General features: G+C 33.5%; 1 protein-coding gene across 4 annotated transcripts in view; it reads right to left on the bottom strand.

Moving 5' to 3' along the window:
• Positions 1-18868, bottom strand: part of Ascc3 (activating signal cointegrator 1 complex subunit 3) — a 340007-nt gene that overhangs the window by 16814 nt on the left and 304325 nt on the right. For all 4 annotated transcript variants that reach the window (XM_078019561.1, XM_078019562.1, XM_078019563.1 and 1 more), the window contains one exon: positions 16159-16383. In XM_078019561.1, coding sequence (XP_077875687.1) covers positions 16159-16383 — 225 coding nt within the window. The remainder of the gene's footprint in view (positions 1-16158; positions 16384-18868) is intronic.

Raw genomic sequence — 18868 nt, 5'->3', positions numbered from 1 at the left:
ATGATATCTAAGGACTCTCAAGGCCAAGAACAGACATTTGTTAAGTGTCTACTATTTGCCAAAAATTCTGTAAAATGTTTTATGTAAGATACTGAATTTAAGCCTATTTCACAGATGGAGAAATTGTGGCTAAAAGAGGTAAAGAAACATGTCTAAGCCTGCATAATTCTGGTAAGTGGGATTAAAATTCAATCCAAAGGATTTACTTTAACAACATTCTGGGTAATGTGGAAGGTGTGTAGAATTTAAATGGGGTTATAAACTAGAATTATAGATTTTATGAGAAATGGGTATAGCTGTAACAATGAAACTTTGAGAAGTTTTCCTAACAACACAGTATATTTAAAGTAAATATAGTTGGTCATCCCTTAGTATATATGAGGGATTGGTTGTAGGACCCTGGCAGATACCAAAATTCATAGATGGTCAATCTCTTATTTAAAGTAGAGAATTTGAATGTGTCTTCTTGTATGCTTTAAATTCTCTCTAGATTACTTACAATTTCAAATAAAATGTAAACATTATGCAATTAGATGTTATACTGAATTGTTTAGGAAATATGATGAGAAAAATATGCTGTACATATTCAGTACAGATACAATTTCTTTCCTTTACATTTTTAATGTACCATCGATTGAATCTGCAGATATGGAATTGAAGAAAATGGAAGGCCAACTTTTTAAAGTTTGGATAAAGTGTAAACAATAGTATAATTCATAAATATCTGACATTGATTTGAAGGTGGTGTGTGGTACACTTCAAAGAGACTTAGAATGACAGTTTCAAGTTCCGTGCCTCTAATTTTACTGTGAAACCCTGGGCAAATCCCTTAACTCCTGGTATTTATTTTCCTCATATGAAAAATATAATTGGATTAGGTACTTTTTAAGGTTTGTCTTCTGTCCAAGCTTTACTCTTTCAGTGATTAAATACCAATACACTCATACTATATAATTATTTGTTTTTATGAAGTTTGCTTTCTATCATTTTAGGTGGGCTATAATATCCTTAAGGTCAGGGGTAGAATATAGTAAATACAAAATTAGCTGTATGGAGAAAAAAACCCTCCTGAGTTCAGAAGATGAGGGTTTCTGAGGTCCAGAAACTGATGATACTGATGCCAGAGGGTTTCAGTAATCTCTGTAAATTGGAGGTGATATCTTCCTCTGTGAGAAAGAAAAATGTTGGGAATAATTACTGGTAGAATGAAAGATGTGGAAAACAACAAAACAAAACTAGAGCTGTGAGTTTCAAGACTCTGTAGTAGCAAAATTTAGCAGTGCCCTGTGGTTGTTTACAATAATGAATAATTTGGGTGTGAAAGCAGAGAATTCAGGTGTTACCCAGAGAGGTAAGATCTTTTAGGGAATCTTGGCATTATTGTTAAAATGGCTAACTCTGGGACTGATGCTATTTAGGTGGCAAGTGAGGTTATATGGGACTGAGGAATAAACTGAGGGATCAGGAAGGAGAGAAGAGATCCCAGGTCATAGTATCAGAAATGTTTAGTCAAGTTGATTGATAAAAATGCTGCAGCCAAAGAGGTGACTTGGAAGATGATATCACAAAGGTGGAGGTTTAAGTGGTTTGGATATAACAGCAATAAGAGTAAAGGAGTTTGGGATGTATATCATTATGATATACATAAGGTTATTTGTTTAAGCTACTATGATGGAACCGAAGATGGAGAGCTGAAGGCTATTAACTGGTGCTTAAGGAAGGTGGGGAAAGAGATCTAGAGATTGGAAGACACTTGAAAACAAATCTTATGTACAATGAAAATTAAAAACAACATAGATGGAAGAAGCAGGAATCTGAGAAGGAAGTGGTTGGAGAGACCCAGGGAGGTCTATTCTTACTGTGGGGAGTAAGAAGAATCAGTCAACTCAAGAGTTTCAGAGAGAAAGGTAAAATGAAGATGGTGTGTGTATCTGTCTCTGTTTCAGCAAGAGAACAAGAGAAGGGAAGAGAGAAAGAAGAATAAGGTGAAAGAAGGAGGCAAAAAATAAAAAGAGACAGTATACTCTTGCTAGAACTCCTCCCCATATGGGAAGTACAAGAGCTTCTGAAGTACTTGGTTATATACAAGGGTAAAGCAAAACAAAACAGCAATGGCAAAAACAAACAAGAAGAAAAAGCTTAAAACAGTGAGAACTTAGAAAATGAACAATCTCTAGAAGGAAATATATTTTGGGTGTGAGGCTCCTAAAGTCAAGGTGTGTTTTTTGACTTGGATACATTTTATGTCCTCAACATTTATTTTGAATCCATTTCAAGAATTCCCTAAGCTCATCAATCTTGATCTTAACAATTGCCAATTATACTTTAAACAGCTAATACTTTAAGTTTGACAATATCTCTATTTTATATCAAGTATTATGAATCTCATGCAATTACTGTGAAAAGATTCAAATGGTGAATTATATAAAGTCCAGACTGTGTAGACAGTATGTATATATAATGAAAATATTTGTACAGTAATATATAGTATAAAACACTTTCACAAATGGCTATAGTTTAATCCTTAACAATACCAACTATGAGGCAGGCATCAGTATTACCTGCTTTCCACAGACAGGGAAACTGAAACTCACTATGTCAACCCTCTGGTAAAAAAATAATGGGATGGAGTTAAGGACTGCTCTCAGATCTACTGCACAATAACTCATTACTTCTGCTGACTTGCACTCTGTCTTGTTTCAAAAAGGATTTGAGATGGCTTACATCTGATTCTCTTTTGTTTACATAGCTGAAAATACAAACTGCAGATAAAATTATGTATTTATTTAATTATTATCTCTGTGAGTGAATTTAAAACTTATGTTAACATAAGTTTTAAACACATAAAATTTAAAAATTAATTTTAATCTACCATTGGTTATAACTACATCTGAATATTTGATCTTTAGGCATTTACCTTTTGGACACGCTTGAATTCTGAAGTTAAATAATTCAAGGGTAGAATAGGAAAATTGAGTACTGTGATCAAATTAAGTCAGCTTCTTTGTAAGATAACTGAGTCACTGACCTAGGCTATTAAAAGAAAAAATGATATCATTAGAAGAAAAATGATATCATAAAAAGGTATATTAATAGATCTGGCTCTAAGATTTATTATTAAAAATTTCTCCTAAAATCTAAAATTCAATTTAAGAAATCTGTCAGTTTAACCCTCAGTGTTGTCAAGATTCTGGCTGTAGGATGCATGAGAGGAGCTGGACAGATAATGTTCCAGACTTTTTCTACATAGTCGGCACATTCTATAGACTTGTACCCTCTTTTCCTCTTCTCTTGATCCTCCCTCCTCCTCCAGGGACCCTACCCACTGTATCTCTTGGAGTCATCTTGATGTCATCAGTGATTGTACAGGCACTGCAACAGCACAGGAAAATCATATCATGATGAATGTTAAAATGGCTGGTGATGTTGCTAATTCTATTCAGGTTAAATGATATGAAGATAATATACTGTTATCAGATTTAAAACAAAGATTTAGTTAGTCCAGAATGAGAAGAAAATTGCATTGATTTATAAAAATCAAGTGGTTATTAATGGAACAACAACAAAGTATGAGAAACTGTCACAGCCAAGATAAGAGGAGTCTAAGGAGACATGAAGAGTACAGTTAAGTAATGTGGTATTCTAAATGAAATTTTTGAGTACAGAAAAGATATGAAATAAAATTAGAGAGTTATGTATGAATATGCACTTTTGTTGATAGCAAAAATAGCTTATTAATGTATATATGCTATTAACACTAGAGGAAAAGCAGGTTCAAGGTATACGGGAACTCTATATTTTTGCCACTTTCCTAAAACTATTCTCAAAAGTTCATTACAAAACAATAACATAACTATGGAAATTTATCCTAGGCAGCTTGTTAAAACATTAGTTGTCAGACATCTGCTAACAAATGCATTATTTACCTCAAGAGCTCCCCAAAGTTTTACAGTGTTGGGAAGACCTAAAAAAATCTTTCTTGACAGAAAGGCACACTCTTTTAAAGGTTCAGGTCAGTTACAAGTAATGATACAATATTTTGTCAATAATTAAAATGCTTTAAGTACATTTATAAGAATTTTTTCCAATAGCAACAGTTGTTCATAGTAACTTTCTCCTGAACTTTTACCCCCAGAAGGTTAGCATTCAGGAAGCTCAGCTGCTGTCTAACAAACTTAATTAATCAAAAAGTCATTTCCGAGCTGTAACTATGAGTAAAAGCGCTTCAAGTGTGCTAGCAAGCCTACAAGTTAATCAAAATGCTAATGCAGTACAAATTAAAGTTGTGATTAACATTTCACAGTAGCTGCTTAAGTGAATTGATCACACAAATGGGTTAAGCATTACTCATTTCCTACAGCCCCAACCGGGAAAAGGGTTGTTATGTGGGTATGCAGAAGAGGAGCTTCGGGGAGAATGATCCTTCATAATAGCATCATATCATCAATAAACCATCATCGAATTGTCATACAAAAGCTTACAGGTAAAGTCACCCACGAGAAAATAGCCTCCCAAATTATATTATAGTCCTTGAAGGGAGATTGCTTGTAAATCCACAAGAGTAAGTAAAGGTGTTTAATACTGCAAAATACACACATTTGTGTTAGTTTTGGACATGCTAAATACACCAGCTCAGTGCTGCTTCCCTAGTGGGGAATGGTGCTTTGTTTTAGGGGGTGTTCTGGTCATTATCCTTTGGAGTTAAACTGTAGCTTTGACTATCCAGGATTACTTTTCTCTACCACTGTGTGAATCATTGTAAGAGTAAATCATTCAAGAGTAAGCTCATTTCTTAAAACTATTTGCTTTTAAATACCCATTAATAAAACGTCATCAGGTTTTTATGGCAAGATCCTAGCTTCTGGAAATCTGGCCAGGAGAGCAGCCAGATTAGAGTATACTCTGCTCTTTATGATTTTGATAACACTACACAAATATTTATAACCGAGACTACATTTATTGGTAGACAATTCAGATTTGGTAGAAAATCTTAAAGTAAGTGGGAATCTATATACATAGAATAAATCTACCTTTTCCAAATTTTTCTTATGAAAAAACTAGAAAGGAAAAAGTAAAATATTTATTTCATTCTGATACTGATATCTACTATATGCCAAGCACTGTGCCAAAGTCATCTTAATAGTGATGCTACAGGTATTGAAAAGTTTCCAGGATATCTTAGGTGACACAAAACCTCCAAATGTATGTTCACACTATTGATATTCTTTGAAACATGTCATGATAGACATGTTATTGACTGATAATCTACCTGTCTTTTTAGCAGAATGATTTGAAGAAGCTTTCTAAAGCCTGTTATGCTACACTAACCTTTGTTTTCATTTGGTTTAATTATAAACACTTAAAAATTTCAAAGAATTTTACTAAGAGTAATACTGAGATTACCTGTCATTTGCTGTATCAAAACATTTCTTGCAAGTATTGGATTAAGGATTTGACTAAGTACTTCTTTTGTTAAATTTGATATTACCTTAGGACTATTTTCACTGCTAACTGCATTTGACTCTGCAATTCTAAAACTGACATGCTTCAATACACTGCCAATCCACTGGACCTATGCTTAGTGCACACATAGGTAAATATTCCTAAAAGGTTACCTGAGCCCTGCTCCACAGCAGTTCCACTTCCTGGCATCATCAAATATTTCTGTGCTTCTCAATCTGCTATACATGGGAAGCATTTGTTAATGAGACATAGACCTATCTTATAGTATCCTCCATTAAAAGGCTTTTTTTAAAATTTACCCATCTTTTTTTGTTGTTGTTGTTGTTTTGGTGCTGCTGGGGACCAAACCCAGGGCTGGAAAACTGTTTCTGTGTCCTTTACTTTCCTCTTCTCCGACTCTGATATGTGTACATACATGTGCACATACATATATCTTATGCATCTCTATAATTATAGAGTACAGAAAAATATAATATTGGCTATGTGAAATGTAATATTTTAAATTTATTAGATGTTGTGAATAAGAATGTCAAAGTACTGTTTTGAAATTTAGACTAAAAAAAACCCTGCCAATAAACTTTAAAAGATCTATTTTGCAAATTTCAGAAGGCTCTCTAAATGGAGGAAGTTATACCACTCTAATTCATATTTTCCCCTTCCTCTATTTATGCAGTTGATCGTAGTTTTTTTGGATAGCATCTTTATAACAATTGAAAAAGCCCATTTTGAAATTAAATTCACTTTTATTATCATACATGTGAAAGAAAACATAGGCTAGAAACTCAGTACTTCAAAAAGACTTGATATAAAGGAAAATAATGTAAAGCCAAAGTTCCTATTCAAAGTTAGATACAAGAATCTATGAAACATTGAAAACAGTCACAAGAACACCTTCTTAAAGGTGTTCTTTTCAGACACAGAGTCACTATAATATTTTCAAGGCACTTGCCTGGTTGACCTTTGCGTATTTCCTTAGGACAATGGAACATGAATTTAATTTCTATTAACATGTGTCATGGTAGACAGAAGGTAGAACATTACATTTGTCCTCAATAGTAAAGAGGAGAGATTTGCTATATTTTGGGGAATTTAGAGTTTTATACCTTGGAATGAGGAACTTCTAAGTTACCTATTGCTGCTTAGGTCTAAAAATTTTCAAAAAGTACCAGTGGAAGAAAAATGAACAACAATAACAACAACAAAATGACCAGTGGATGGACAAAGGATTCATCCAGGGGAGCCTCCCCTCCAATCAGAGGTAATGGCAATTAGATATAGGACACCAAGTCCTCAACCTAAGCAGAGAAGGCAAAGCTTAAAATGAAAGAGGAAAAATTGCATGTATGTGTGTGTAATAGTAAACCTATGTGCATGTACTTTTTACTATAGGGTTCTGTTATAATTAGGATGGCATTTCTCCTTTTCCCTACAGGTTATATCGCAATCTGATATTTCTCTCATTATTTTCAATTATTGTAGCTGAGAATATGAGCAAGCAAATAAGTGGTTAATTTCTTCATCTGTTTAGCAAAACATAAAAACTTGAGAAGAATCATAAGCAGCTGAACCAAAAAAAAAAAAAAAAGAGGCAAACAGCATATCAACTGGACACTGTAGAGTGATATAATTAAAGCAGTTACAAATATTCAATCATATTAACAAGTCCCTCTTAGAAACTGGTTAAAGTAATTATAGGCAGTCTGTTGAAAAGGGAACTAGAGTAATTAAGGGAGGTGATTTAGTATACATTAAAAAGAAAGAATTAATTAAAAAATATTCATGGTCTAGTGAGAATTCTTGCTTGAAGAGAAAAACAACAGAAACTTTTGTGAAATTCTCACATTTTAAAACAAATTCTCACTGGACCGCAAGTACAGATTTTAAATTCATCTTTATAGGACAAAAAGAACCCAGTGAAATATACTTTTATAATATATTTAGTCTGTGATAAAGGCAGTTTTGATATGATTTTGGGAAAGTTACTTAAGTTATCATCTGTGAAGTGAGGATAATTATTATACTATATCATTAGACAATGAAAGCAAATGAGCCAATATAATGCAAAGTAAGTACAACAAAACCTGGTACAAAGAAAGCCCTCCATAAATTTTTACCGCTGCCACCATCACTATTATGGAGTTCTGCTTTATAGGTCATTATTAAATAATGATATATTTGGTAGGGGTACAGGATGGGGTACAGTTAGTTCTCCATTTTTTTTTTTAAAGCACTATTAGGAATTGAACCCATGGCCTTGAGCATGCTAGGCAAGTACAATAACACTGAATTACATTCCATCCCTTCTAATTTATTTTTTATTTTGAGATGGTTTTTTTTGCTATATTGGCCAGGCTGGTACAAACTTGTGATCCCATTGCCTCACTCTACTGAGTAGCTAGGATTACAAGTGTATACTACTGTGCTCAGCACAACATTTGGTATTTAACATAAATTAATTCCAATTTAAGTCTGGAAGCATAGATTTATAGAGATCTTTATAATCAGTGTACAATGTCATATTTCTTTGTGTGTGTATGTATACAAATGTTTGTTCCCCTTTTGCGAACTAATAACATTATCTTGTAGTATTTATTTATTTATTTACTTTTGGTACTGGGGATTAAACACAGCAGCACTTAACCATTAAGCCACATCCTCAGCCCTTTTCTTATATTTTATTTAGAGGCAGGATCTCCTGAGTTGCTTAGGGCCTTGCTAAGTTGCTGAGGTTAGCTTTGAACTTCTGATCCTCCCGCCCCAGTTTCCTGAGCTGCTTGGATTATAGGAATGCATCACTGTGCCCAGAACCTTGTAGCCTGTAAGTGTATTACTTCTAAAGTTTTCCAAAATAAATGTTAAAATATACTCAAATGTTTTGAAATGTATTAAAATGTAGGGTCCAGGATTGATAACTTTATCTGCCTCTACCATTTCTGAAGGAAACTTTCCTGAATTAATTGAGAACACAATTATACTTTGAATCATATAGCCTTATGATTCTTACACTGAGTAAACTTCATGAATCACAATTTCTCTGTTTATATTAAGCATTTGAAAGCTGCATTACTGGGGCATTTAAATTTTGGCCCCTGCCCTAGTGCTGGGAAATGAACTCTGGGCATTGTGCATGCTAGGCAAGAATTCTGCCACTGAGGTACATCCCCAGCTCAGCCTGGGAAGTAAATACCATGCAGGAGATATGGGGAGTAACTAAGTCATAAGCATGTATTCTTATGTTGGCTTAATATTATATTTAGATAAATGAAGATGATCTTAACTTAAAAGTTTCGTGGTACTTCTTAGAAAGGATCAGAAATGTTAAAGCAGTAATAAAGATACTGGAATCTCCATTTGGTTTCAGCATAAACTGCCTCAACAAATCACCTTGAAGAGAGTTGGTAAATTCCTCCAAACACCAATTTATTTGTATCTTGACAAAAACAGTGTGAGGCAGAGAGTTACTCAAAACATCAGACACTTTATGGTTTACAGCTATGGTTTTGTCATTAAATTTGGAAAATTTGGTAAGTCACTTTAATTTCTGATACTTTCTATTTGTAAAGTTCCTTAAGGTCCTTCTTTGGTAAATCCAGCAAAGAAAGGATATTACATCATTTGTAACATTTTACAGTGATCACGATCAAAAAGAGGTTATCAGTCAACTGAAACTCCATATCATGTACAACTTGAAGAATGGGATCCTAAGTTATATTCCATGTATGTATAATATGTCAAAATATACTCTCCTGCACACGCTTGTAATTCCAGTAGCTTGGGAGGCTGAGGCAGAAGGATTACCGACCTCTGCAACTTAGTTAGGCCCTAAGCAACTCAGCAAGATCCTGTCTCTAAATAAAAATGTTATAAAGGGCTGGGGACATGGCTCAGTTGTTAAGCAGCTCTGGGTTCACTCCCTGGTATCCAAAACAAAACACAAAACCAAAAACACTCTATTATCATATTCTAAAAGGAACAAAACAACAACAACAACAACAAAAACACAAGAGGATATCAAAGGTGGAGGGCAAGGATAATCAATTCCATAATTATGCACTTTACAAAATGAGAAGATTCTAAGCAAATCAAAAAATTAAGATAAGTAGAGTAACTTTTTTATTTGACATAAATACTGATACATAATTTGAAATGAAACAGAAGACACAAAGACAATGCTATACTGTACATCCTGACTTCAAGCCAGGAGAAATTCTACTAATGTAACTATGTTCTCCTTTTGTGAAAGATTGCTTAGAACATGGGTATTCAAATCTATAGTATATAATCTTGATGGAGACTCAAATAAAAGATATGCATCTATAAAATAAAGGGAATAAAAAATTTTTAATGTTAAGTCACTATGACACAGTAAGGAAATAGAAAACCTACTAAGCATGAGAATCCTAAGATTTATTTACTCAAGTTCCCAAGTTATTGTCTTACTTTGTAATGATTAATAATGCTTCATGTTTGTAAGATATTATTTTAACTCAGACATCAGGGTTTAAGTGATCTGCCTAAGGTTTCATAGTAAAATGACAGCAGAGGAAAATTATAGAGGTGGTGTTCCAAGTTCCATCCATAAAGGACAGGTTATGGAGATGAACACAGTAGTATAATTTTCAATTGCTAGGAGGGCTGTATCTTGGAAATCTGCTGAGCCAATACTTTCTATGACTAAGAGTACCCATGTATCTAAATGAGAACAAAGGCACAAAATTAGAACTACCAATCAGTCTTCACAGAAAATTTTAATATGAGACAATTTGCGAAGCAAAATAAAAATGATAGCAAGGCAGTTTAACCAATAGGATAAAACAAACATCTATGATTCTATAGTTATGTAACTGAATAAAGTAAATAAATGTGGAAGAAATTTGTGCACCTTTATAGTGCAATTTCAGGAATGACAGAAATAGAAAATCCCAATAGTGGTAATTGTTTCAGGAAAACATCACCAATGAATACTGAAAATAACATAGGAAAATATGACGAGCAACAGGATATTTATATAAGCTCAGAGATTTTTTCCACAAGAAACTTATTAATTAATTATAAAAAGAAAGAAAAGTAGCTTTCTAGTGGAGAAAACTTGCAGATGCAAGTGTGTAAAGTTATCACCAGTAATGGACACATTGCTGTCATGAGCCTCTTGATAAGCTACACTAAGAAGCAAGACATCACTATTGTGGTATTCTTGCCCTGGAAAAAAAAATTGTATGTAATTATGAGGAAACATCAGGCAAGTCTAAACTGTGGAACAATCTACAAAATAACTGTCCAGTCGTCTTCAAAAGTGCCAAGAAAGACAAAGACACTAAGGAAATATGTCAGCTAAATGCAACATGAGATCCTGGATTGGATCCTGGAAGGGAGAAAGGGCATTGGCAGGATAAAATTCATTCTGACAAAATTTGAATTAAGTAAGTAAGTAGGTGATAGGATTGGATCAGTACTGAAATAAAATATTAACATTAGGAAGCTAGATAAAGGGTATATGGAAATATTTTTGCAGTATTTTATGAACTTTTCATAAATAAAATTATTTTAAAAAGTTTGAATTTATAAAGGGATACAAATAGGAAAAGAACTCAAACTAACAGTATTTGCAGATAAGATGATTCTATATTTAGAAGACTCCAAAAATTCCACCAGAAAACACCTAGAATAATAAATGAATTCAGCTAAGTAGCAGGATATAAAATTAACATTCATAAATCAAATGCGTTCCTATACATCAGTGATGAATACACTGAAAGAGAAATTATGAAATTCACAATAGCTTAAAAAAATACCTGGGATTCAATCTCACTAAAGAGCTGAAAGACATTTACAATTAAAATTATAGGACACTAAAGAAAGAAGTTGAAAAAGATTTTAGAAGATGGAAAGATCTCCCATGTTTTTGGATAGGCAGAATTAACATTGTTAAAATGGCCACACTACTAGAAGTGTTAAACAGATTTAATGCAATTCCTATTAAAAGTCCAATGCTATTATTCACAGAAACAGAAAAAGCAATCATGAAATTGATTTGGAAAAATAAGAGACCCAGAACAGTTAAAGCAATCCTTAGTGAGAAGAGTGAAGCAGAAGGCAGCACAATAACAGATCTTAAACTATATTACAGAGCAATTGTAACAAAAATGGCATGGCATTGGCACCAAAACAGATATATAGACCAATGGTAGAGAATAGAAGACACAGAGACAAACCCACATAAATACAGTTATCTCATACTAGACAAAGGCACCAAAAACATATTTTGGAGAAAAGATAGCCTCTTCAACAAATGGTGCTGGGAAATCTGGAGATCCATATGTAATAAAATGAAATTAAATGCCTATCTCTCATCCTGAACAAAACTTAAGTTGAACAAGGACTTAGGCACTAGAACAGAGACCATGGGCCTAATAGTAGAAAAAGTAGGCCAAAATCTCCACCATATTGTGTTAAGAACTGACTTCCTTAACAAGACTCGTAAAGTGCAAGAAGTAAAATCAAGAGTCAATAAATGAGATGTCATCAAACTTAAAAGTTTCTACATAGCAAATGAAACAATCAGTAATATGAAAAGAGAGCCTGCAGAATGTGAGAACATCTTTACCCTATGCACCTCAGACAGAATATCAATTTCCAGGATATATAAAGAACTCAAAACTTAACAACAAAACAAAACACACATCAAATAATCCAATCAACAAGTACTGATCTAAGGAACAGAACAGACACTTCACAGAAGAACAAATACAGCTGATCAACAAATATATGAAAAAATGTTCAACATCTCTAGCAATCAGAGAAATGCAAATCAAAACTACACTGATATTCCATCTAACTCTGTTCATAGTGGCAACTATCAAGAATATAAGCAACAGTAAATATTGGCAAGAATGTGAGGGAAAAGGAGCACTCTTACTTTACTGATGGGACTGCAAATTGGTGCAACCAATATGGAAAGCAGTATGGAGATACCTCAGAAAACTCAGAATGGAACCACCATTTCACCCAGGTATCTCACTCCTTGATCTATATACCCAAAGGATTTAAAATCTGCATACTACAGTAATGCAGCCACCTCAATATTTATAGCAGCTCAATTCACAATAGCTAAACTGTGGAACCAACCTAGATGCCCTTCAACAAATGAATGGATAAAGAAACTGTGGTGTGTGTGTGTGTGTGTATATATATGTATATACACACATATGTATATGTTGGACTATTACACAGCCTTCTAGAAGAATGAAATTATGGCATTTGCAGGTAAATGGATAGAGCTTGAGAACATCATGCTAAGTGAAATAGGCCAATCCCAAAGAACCAAAGGCTGAATGTTTTCTCTTATATGTGGATGCTAATTCACAATAAGGAGGTGGGGTAATTGGAGAAGAGCAGAGATAGTTTGGATTAGATATAGGGAAATGAAGGGAGGGGCGAGAGTATAGGGGTAGAAAGGATAGTAGGATGAATTGGACATTATTATCCTATGTGCATACATGATTACATGACCAGTATAACTCTACAACCAGAAGAATGAGAAGTTATACTCCATTTATGTATGATGTATCAAAATGTATTCTAGCCATGTATAGCTAATTTGAACAAATAAAAAGTTTGAATTTAAAACAAAATTTAAAAATTCATTAAAAAGAAAAAAAGACTCATATTTCTGGGGAAGAATAATTATTATGAATGACCTTATCTTTAGTATTTGCTTTTCCAAATCATCTACAATGAAGTGTATGACTCTTATGATTAAGGAGGAAAATATTCTCTGAGATGTTACTTAGACGTATTAAAAATATTTAAGAAATATAAGTATCAACCAAAGAAACTATACATAAAAATATCTTACAGAGCTTAAAAGTACCTAAGTGAATTCTATCTGATGGTAAATTTAGAAAGATTCCTTTAGAGTGTGCTTTATTAGATAGACTTTGAATTACTATTGTCTGATGAAAGAAATTATCAATTGATTATGCATCATAACTTTTGCATGTAAAATACATAACAGATTATAATACAAAACCAATATTTCTGTGAGTATGCAATTTACTTCCTCTTACACCTTTTCCCCAAGCATTTCTGACCCCAGAGTTCATTAACAAGTCAATGTTTGTATATTATGGGGAGTTATAAGAATTACAAATGAGCACCCAGCACCATAGCTAAAACTTAGGAACTTTAACCTTTGCTTGTAAAATGTGACTAATAAGGAATGGTAAATCATCTTCCGAGAGAAATAAATCATGTGTGAGTTATAAAAGTGTGTCAAAAGGTTTGTGTTACAGCCTTACTTCCCTTCTAATTTCTGATGCCTTGTGTTTACTGTTCTATATTTATTTTCCAATTTTTAAAAATGAAATTGTTATTTTTAAGTAGCAGAATTGTTAGAGGCTCAATATAAAGCTTCAAATATTTGAGAAAAACATAAAGATTAAAAAGCACTCCAAATCCCACAACCCAGAGATGGCTATTAATCTTTTGGTGGAACCCTTCTGGATCTTCTCTCAGGTATATCTTTACTTACTTATAGAGGCATTCAATATAGATGTAGAATTTATAAAAGGAATTGTAACATTTTGTAGTGTTCTATAACCTGAAAGACACTTATGTTATTTCTAAGCTTTAAATTTTGCAAATGGTGCCATAATGTACATACTTGCACACATATCTTCACAGATAGACTTACTGTACTTTTAAAAATACCTGAAGGCTTTTGGAAAATCTAAAAATTATTTATTCCAGAAATGTTCAAAAAAGTATAATGTATAAAAACAAAATCTTCATAATATGAATCCTATCAGTGTGCTTCCTTCACTTAACCTATATCTCCCACAATCATCATCTATTATACAGCAGCTTCTTCCTTCTAGCTCTTCTGGAGAAAAGCCCTGGAATCATATTTGGTTTCTCACTTCTTTTAAAAACCTTTGTCCTATTGATTAGCAGAGTCTATTAGTCCTCCTTAAAAGGATACAACCAATTCTCATCAGCTTCACCCATATTAATCTGGATCAAACACTATAATTTCTTGCCTAGTCTAAGAGCATTGAAGGTATAAAATTTCATTGATATGGCTTCAGATTCCACATTGCAGGTAAACTTCAAGAAATAAAACTCATCAAGTTTTTGGGTAGTATCAAAGAAGAATATTCACAATTTTCTGAAAAGGCTATGAAAATATTCTTTGCTTTTACAACTATGTATTGCTGTGAGGCCAAGTTTTCTTCATATACTTCAAGCAAAATAACATCTTGTAATAGAACTTTGTGTTGACAAGAGGAGGTAAATCAATCAGTTGACTTTTATTAAAGTTATCTGCAAAGAATAAAACAATTCCATAATTCTCACTAATTTTTTTGTTGCCTACAAACACAGTTATTTTTAATGAAAAATCACATTTATGTTAACATATGATGAACCTAATTGTTATCTTCAAGTGAAGGAATAAATAATTGAGAATTTCTCAGTCTCAACTACTATGGGAAATACTGATAGGTATAATTAACAACCCAAGTGAGCTAATGCTCTAATGGATTCCTTTTCATTCAAAGTAAACTCTAAAATCCCTATCGTGGTTCATAAACTCCCGATATGATCTGCATTTCTGACCCCTGAGTTCATTAACAAGTCAATGGTTGCATACGTATGGGGAGTTACAAGAAATACAAATGAGCACCCAGCACCATAGCTAAAACTTAGGAACTTTAACCTTTGCTTGTAAAGTGGAGAAAAGCCCTGGAATCATCTTTGATTCCATTTCCTCTACAATCTGTACTCCTAATACTCTCAGACCTCATTTTTAACCATCTTTCTCTCACTTTTTTACAGTGGTCTCTCTGATGTTCCTTGAATATACCAAGTAACTTCTACACAAGAGACTTGGCACTTGCTTCTCCCAGTGTTTGTAATACAGCTTTCCAGAAGCCCCAGGGCTCTCTCTCTTCCTTTAATTCTTATCTTAAATGTCATCTTACTAGTGAGCCAGTCCTTACATATCATATGAAGAAACAGTACAAAATGGAACTCTCCATCTTCCTCTATATTCTCTTCACTGTGAGATAGAGATACACACATATATATATCACCTATCTATCTAAAACTCTTTCTCCATATACATATATAAAATTTTTTTTCCTTGTGCTACTGGGCATTGAACCCAAGGCCCCAAGCATGTTAGATAAGTTCTTTATCACTGAGCTATATCCCCTAAGTTTCTTGGGCCGGCCTTCAACTTGTAATCTTCCTGCCTCAACCTCCTGAGTTGTTAGGATTGTAGGCATATACCACTGTACCCATCTTGACTTATATTTTTAATGGCCAGTCTTCTCCATCTTGAGTGAAAATCTATAGGAGCAGAGACTCTTCTGTTTTGTAAATTATGATATGCTCAATGCATAGAAAAGTTCTTGCCTTTAACAGATTACAGCTGAATGGATGTTGGAAACTGTTATCTGAATGTACTTCTATCTGCTTTACCTTTGAAAATTCTTGATTTGATTCACCATGTGTTTTTCAACAATGTTAATGTATTTTTATGTTTTACCTTTGAAAATTCTTGATTTGATTCACCACCATGTGTTTTTCAACAATGTTAAGTAAACATTTTTAAACAAGCACATTTTATCATAAAACAAGCAAAAAAGGGCAAAAATGATAGAAGAAAATGTAGATATTAAATGACATTCATACCTGACATACTCTGAGAGCTTGGTCCAAGACTGTTTTGGTGTCAGTGTCATAATCTGGGCAGGGCAGCATGGCTCGACTGAGGTGTGCCTGAAGCAGGAGATGGGCTTTGGTGTGAGGGCTGTCAAATGAATGGGGATTTAATTCAACAGGAAGACATTTTGCCAATTCACTGTTCATATGATCTTCATTGTGTCTTACTGGCAAATCTGTGTATTCTTCTGCATCCTGTAAAGCAAAACAAACAAATCCATATATATATACACACATACATATATATATGTCTCTTGTATCAACATCATAATAATTAATGCACTCTTCAGCTTTACCTACTTTTAAACATGGTTTAAAGAAACCATAAATAACCATGTCCTTTAGAATTATGCTTTGTTCATTACTATAATAAATATAAAGCAAAAGATAGTAATGTACAATTATTTCTGAACTTCAGGAGTGCTCTTTTGTATTTAACAGTTAACAAAAATAATAGAGGACTTACTAGGCATTACACTTTATAATTATGGTGAGGTCACAGCCATGAACAAGAAACTGTGAACCCATCAGGGAAAATAGGCAAACAACTTCTAAAAAGTATAATGAATATTATAATATGCTACATTTAGAGTGCTGAAAGAACATTCAGTTTGGGGAATCTACTTATTTTAGAGGGTTAGGAAAAGGTTTTTTTTTTTTTGTTTTTTTAAGTGATGTGTAAGTTAAGATCTGGAGAATAAGTAGAAGAAATAAGGTAAGGCACGGCTGGAGAAAAAGACAAAATTAAAAGTGGTAAGTTGAGGAAAGGGTGGAAAGTATGTTCATTAACTTAAAATTTATTGTATCTATTGGATTACAATCCAGTTTTTCTTGAAAAAATATTATGCTTACACTGCTCTACTTTATTAGTGTGTGAAAGAAAAGTCTTATTCTTCCAAATATGTAGTTGAGATTCAGCCTGCTGCTGTTGATATGAAAGTCCTACATCTACAATAACATTAATTGGATGTGTTAACATATGTAATTCTTTGGTATAATTACAATTATAATGTATACAATTCTTTGAATGATTAATATGGACAGGATTTACTCTTCCCTAGCAACTGCATCCCCCTATACACAAACAAAAGAAAACATAAAATATATGAAATAGTGACCTTCAAGGCATTGAAGATAGGGGTAGCTATGCAAAACAGTGGCCCTTGAGATACAGAAAACAAACTAGGTAAGCTCTAATATTGCCCCAGAATACTACATGGAGATTTTTCAGGAAATGGTGCACAGAAGAGGAATCCAAAAGAATTTGGAGGACTCCCCAAATTAAAGAGATGCAGCTGAATGTCCACGTGGATAAAATATGCATTACAGTGTACTAAAGGAGAGGGAGAGGGAGTGGCCTTAGCTGGCAAGGGAGAAAAGAGGAAATGAATGTGCACATAAATGCCAAAGATCTGCAGGGGGTCAACCATACATTTTTATTCAGAGGTGTACTAAACAGTAAAAAAACCACACAAAGCTAGAAAAAAGAATCATGCAAACCAATTACAGGGAACAGTGTCCAGCACTCAGTGTCATGAATAATGCCCGTTCCCACCACACTGACCAAAGACACTCATAATTCACAAGGTATAAGGTGGAGACGATCTTGCCTAAGGACTGGGGAACAATTAGCTCTACAATGATTACTACTTGGGACTTGCCTAACAAATTATAAGAGCAAGAGCTAAAGGATCAAATGCTTCCAAGAAATTTAACTACATTCCAGAATAAAGCTCAGGACAATTTATAGGAATACAGACACACACACTTCACTCAAGAAGGTGAAATTTACAATGTATGGCATCCAATTAATGGTTACCAGCGATGCAAAAAAGCAGGAAAACAGGATCAGTAGTGAGGAGAATAATCAATCAATGGAAACTAACCTAGAACTGGCACAGATCGTAGAATTAGCAGTCAAGGACACTGAACTGTTATGCCAACTGTATTCTATATATTCAAGAGACAACTACTCAAACTTCAATATCTTGAAATAAAAATTATAATATTTGAAATGAAAAAATGCACTGTACTTTATTAATGGATGAATACACATTAAAGAAAACAGTGAACTTAAAGACATCAAAAGAAACTATTAAAAGTGAAACAGAGAGAAAAAAGAATTAAAAAAATAAACAGCATTATGAGGAATGAGACAACTTGAAGTGTCCTAATGCATATTATGAGAAGAAATGCACACACAAAAAAGAAGTAATGGCTGGATAGTTTCCAGTTCAATGTAAACTTTGAGATAACAGACTCAATAAGTTCAATGAACCCCAATCAACAACAAATGAAGAAAACTATAGTAATTAAAATTCATCACAATTGAATTATTGAAAACAATAAAGAGAAAACATATAAAGAAGTCAAAGGAAAAGCTACATTATATACAGATAACAGCAGATTTATACAGATAACTTATACATTATATACAGAAAACACAAATAACAGCAGATTTCTCATTGGAACAATACAATAAGGCAACAGTAGAGAAAGACTAAAAGGAGAAGGAAAAAAAAAACACCCTGTCAGTCTAGAATGCTATATCAAGAGAAGTAAATCCTTCAAAAATGAAGCTGGGCATGGAAGCTGATGTCTGTAGTCCCAGCCACTTGGGTGGCCAAGGCAGGAGGGATGCTTGAGCTCAAGAATTCTGGGCTAGACTGGAAAACAAAGC

Source organism: Ictidomys tridecemlineatus, chromosome 8 (genome assembly GCF_052094955.1).
Source record: "Ictidomys tridecemlineatus isolate mIctTri1 chromosome 8, mIctTri1.hap1, whole genome shotgun sequence".
NCBI classification, from domain to species: Eukaryota; Metazoa; Chordata; class Mammalia; order Rodentia; family Sciuridae; genus Ictidomys; species Ictidomys tridecemlineatus.
The sequence above is the reverse complement of the archived record's forward strand: the minus strand, read 5'-3'. Positions and strand labels throughout refer to the sequence as shown.